The 4,264-nt window shown below is 40.3% G+C and overlaps 1 protein-coding gene across 1 annotated transcript; it reads left to right on the top strand.

Annotated features, from left to right (window-relative positions):
- Positions 1 to 1,128: 1,128 nt before the first annotated feature.
- On the top strand, positions 1,129 to 2,055 carry LOC147700777 (olfactory receptor 5V1-like). The gene has a single exon (XM_086928483.1). The coding sequence runs from the start codon at positions 1,129 to 1,131 to the stop codon at positions 2,053 to 2,055; it is 927 nt and encodes a 308-aa protein (XP_086784609.1).
- Positions 2,056 to 4,264: the final 2,209 nt, after the last annotated feature.

Raw genomic sequence — 4,264 nt, 5'->3', positions numbered from 1 at the left:
GATCTAATGAATTAGAAGCACGTTCTGACTGAATCATGACATTTCCTATCTTTTACTGGATTAATTAGAAGAAAACAAATATTGTTCATCCTGTATCCTAGTTTGCATAATTTCTATGTGACATGAATTCAGAATAATATAAAACTTCTTTTATGTGCATTTCATCATCTGAAATGTGTGATTAGCCAATATAGTGGAAACTAGCATTAAACTTCTATGACCATATGTACATTAGGGGTCGCAGGATTAGGAATTTGTTCTGATCTGCGAGCTTTGCATTTACCTTACCTGCCAGTGCCTACAATCCATTCACTAACTCCTTTATCCTCTCCTTAATAATTCCCAAACTAACAATATCTGCATGACTGCAGTGCTTTGCTGTGAGAAAGTCATCCTGTGTGTCCTGATCACCTTCATTTTCTAACTGATACTGCTGGGTACAGGCTCTGATTGTGTCCTGGGCTCGGCTAACCAGACCCCGGGCAAATGCTGTGTTTAAAAGGCATATAGTAATTAGGTGTAGGTACAATCAATACTGACAACCTACCTGTGAGCCCCTAGTACATGGTAGGGCATGTAGGTTTAGAGGCTCAGTGGATTTAGTACACTTAAGTGTGCCCTGCTTTGTTGCCTACTGTCATTTATTAGGCAGCACTACTGATCAGGTAGCTTTTAAATTAGAATTATTTGCAAATTCTACTTTGGCATTAAAGGTACTTCCAAAGTCTTAACTACCTTTGTTTTACATATACATCACCCATCATGGCTTTCCTAGTTTTCCCAGGTGTAGGGTGCCTTGTAACTATAAGTGAGTATATTATAAAAAAATATATATATGCCCTGGTGAGGGAAAACTGGCAAGTATGTTTTCCCCATTGTAGTACATTAGCTCCATTGGCTAACATTAGAAGCCTTTATTCAACTATAAGGATATCTAACTATTGACAGGAATGAGCTAATATGATACATCTAAGTGTCTAAATAATAGTTAGAATGACTCTGTAGTCTCCTGACAATGTGTTGGATGTGACGCTGACCATGAACTCTATTCCATAAATGAATTTACCTGTTCTTCTTGTTCATTTCCAGATCACCTTCCCATCTATGACTAGTAGTGTCACTGGACACATGAAAGAAGAAAACCTCAGCTCGGTGGGAGGCTTCCTGATTGTCGGATTTTCAGACCTTCCACAGTTGCAAGTTCCCCTTTTTAGTGCATTTTGTATAATTTACCTGATGACTCTGGCAGGAAACATACTTATTATGGCAACAATTTACAGTAACTCACACCTGCACACACCTATGTATTTTTTCCTGACCAATTTGTCCTTTCTGGACATTAGTTACACTTCTGTGGTTTTTCCACAAATGTTGGCCCATTTTTTTCAGAGAGGCAGATATATTTCACTCACTGATTGCCTGTTGCAGGCATATTTTGTTATGATGATGGTGTCTACAGAATATCTCATCCTCTCAGTCATGGCTTATGATCGGTATGTTGCCATTTGCAATCCTTTACATTACATGGCCATCATGACAAATGCTGTGTGCATCAGACTTGCTGCTGGAAGCTGGGTTGTTAGTTTCATGGTTCCAGTAGCACACACTGTACTGGTGTCTGAGCTCTCCTTCTGTGGGTCCCACACCATCAACCACTTCTTCTGTGACCTGACTGCTTTGCTAAAGATGTCTTGCAGTAATACTCACATAATAGAGACTCTTACCTATATCTTTGGAGCCACACTGTTAATGATGTCCTTTCTTTTGATCATTATTTCTTATGTCTACATCACCTCTTCCATCCTAAAAATCAAATCAACAGGGGGCAGGAACAAGGCCTTCCACACTTGTGCCTCTCACCTCACTGTGGTCATGTTATTCTATGTCTCTCTTGTTTCTACATATGTGCGACCAACATCTACATACTCCATGAAAGAAAACAAGATATTGTCTCTGTCGTATATTGCAGTCACTCCACTGTGTAATCCCATTATTTATACACTAAAAAATACAGAGTTTAAAAGTGCACTAAGAAGAGCTAAAAATATATCATAGTGTGAAAGGTTATAATCATGATTTACACACATTTTGTGAATCTTAGTGGCACCTTTACTGCCCAGAAAAAAATAATTTACATTCTACTTCTTGATTTTAAGCAGTGTTTCCCAAGCGTTTTAGACCCACCACCTGATTTCTAGAATGACAAACATTCATGATTCACCAAGCTGTAATTGACTTTAGGGAAGATATTTTTCAATGTAACTAAAGCATCATGTGGTAATGCACTGTCATTTACAAATAGCACATTTTCCACTGAAATGGACACTAAATGTGCACAGACTAAAAAAACAATATTGTATGCAATAGATAATGTGTAGGAATTGGGTTTGAGTTGAAATGTATTATATGTGAATCACCGAGTAAGATTTCTTGATTTGTTCTAACCCCATTAACATCTTTGTTTCTGCTTTCCTAACTGCTTAATGTGTACAGTTTATTCAAATGTATTTACAGTTTTTTGTGTTACTGCCTCTAATTTCACACTCTTTGTATCCCTGCAAAATTGTTACATGATTCAATTTGCTTTTCTTTCTCAGACTGCAAAGTGAGAGGACCTGATAAATACCAATTCCCATGTTAAAAAATATGCACTTATCTTTCATAAACATAGAATGACATTTGACCTCAGTCTTTGAAGCGCAGTTAATGTGACAAGACAAAAAATACAGAATTTAAAAGCATCCTTATTTATTGCTTAGACTTTTTAAAACCCACCAGAAATCGACTCTGAACTGATCCACAGTTTGAGAAAGACTGATTTAGAGGCCTGAGCGGCATATGTACAAGCCCCTATCACCATCACAATGTCACTTTTAACGGTATTGTGGTGGCGATAGGGGGTTAGCCTTATTTACAAAGCAGCTTTAAGCCACGTAATGTGGCTTAACGCTTCCTTGTAGATAAGGCCCCCTATCACGCTATAGTTAGCGTGAAAGGGGTGGGCAGTGGGCGTTGCAGTGGGTGTTCCACGGCAACACCCATTAATTTTGACTCTGCCACCTATTCTCAAGGGTGGCGAGAATAGGAGGGAAAACCTGGTCTTAAGTTGGCGAAACAAGGAGAAATGCATTATTTCGCCTTGTTTTTGGTTTTTCCAAATGTGCTTCCTTGTGCCGCACACATGGAAAAAGCAGAATGTAATGGATTGTTCATGTCCCCCTTCCTGTACATGAACAATCTTTTTTTAAAAAAAAACAATTTTGTGACTTTCGTGTGTGCTGCATTAAGCAGCATACATGAAAGTGACAACATGGCATTTCAGGATTGTTTATGTGCAGGACAACTTCCTATACATAAACAATCCTCCCCTGCATGCAGACTCACTTGCATTATGTTGCAAGGGTGCCTGTGTTGGTGCTACACTGCAAAGTGTAGTGCCATCACAGGGGGAAACGCAAGACTGCACCATATTGTTGTAAATATGGTGTAGCCTTGTGTTTCAGAAGTGGCGGAGTGAGGCGTAGAGCCATGACGGCTAACGCCTCACTCCTCCACTTCTATTGTACATATCCCGCTCAGTTTGGTAGAACATCTTTATTTGAAAGAAGGAATAATGTGTGTGGACAAATTGCATACATTAAAGTTTTGCTCCATTTCGGTTATCTGCATATGGTGGACATTTCTCGCAGGGTGTGCATACAAACTGTAGTGAACAGCATTTTCTTTTTCAAAGATCTGAGTTTAAAAAAATGTTTTGAATGTTTTCAAACAAATGTAAAACAGTTTTAAATGGACCACACAAGCACTGTTATGTAGATTGTTTCTGTCTGAATGGATTCAGACGGGCGCGCCAAAGGCGGGCCCGTCTGCGCCCGTCCGCGCCTGGCCCGGGCCTAGGGCTACCCCCCCTGGTGCACCATCGCTAGCACAGCGCCTTACTTATTCCTCCTCCCAACTCCAGCTCCTACGTCCCCCGAGTCATCAGGCCTGCCTTATACGCACCCCCCATTCCTTGCTTATAAACCCTGTTGCGCACTGCCCAGAGTGCAACGCCTCGCTACCCTTTTCCCACCAATTGCGGACTGGTCAGAAACACCTTAACAACCAAAGTTATTCTATTGGACTCTCAAATGTCCGTTCATTGAGCAAGCATAATCAGGATATCCACGACCTGATTCAGGACTACAAATTAGACCTCCTATTTATGACCGAAACCTGGCTGGACCAGGCATCTGATCCAGACCTAGTTATTGCTCTTCCCCCT

This window comes from Lissotriton vulgaris, chromosome 7, assembly GCF_964263255.1.
Source record: "Lissotriton vulgaris chromosome 7, aLisVul1.2, whole genome shotgun sequence".
In the NCBI taxonomy this organism is placed as follows: Eukaryota; Metazoa; Chordata; class Amphibia; order Caudata; family Salamandridae; genus Lissotriton; species Lissotriton vulgaris.
Note: the sequence above shows the minus strand (reverse complement) of the source record. Positions and strands in the feature narration are given on the sequence as shown.

What these genes read in the sequence shown, in the direction of transcription:
- LOC147700777 (XM_086928483.1), top strand. Translation starts at nt 1,129, where the DNA reads ATGAAAGAAGAAAACCTCAGCTCGGTGGGAGGCTTCCTGATTGTCGGA.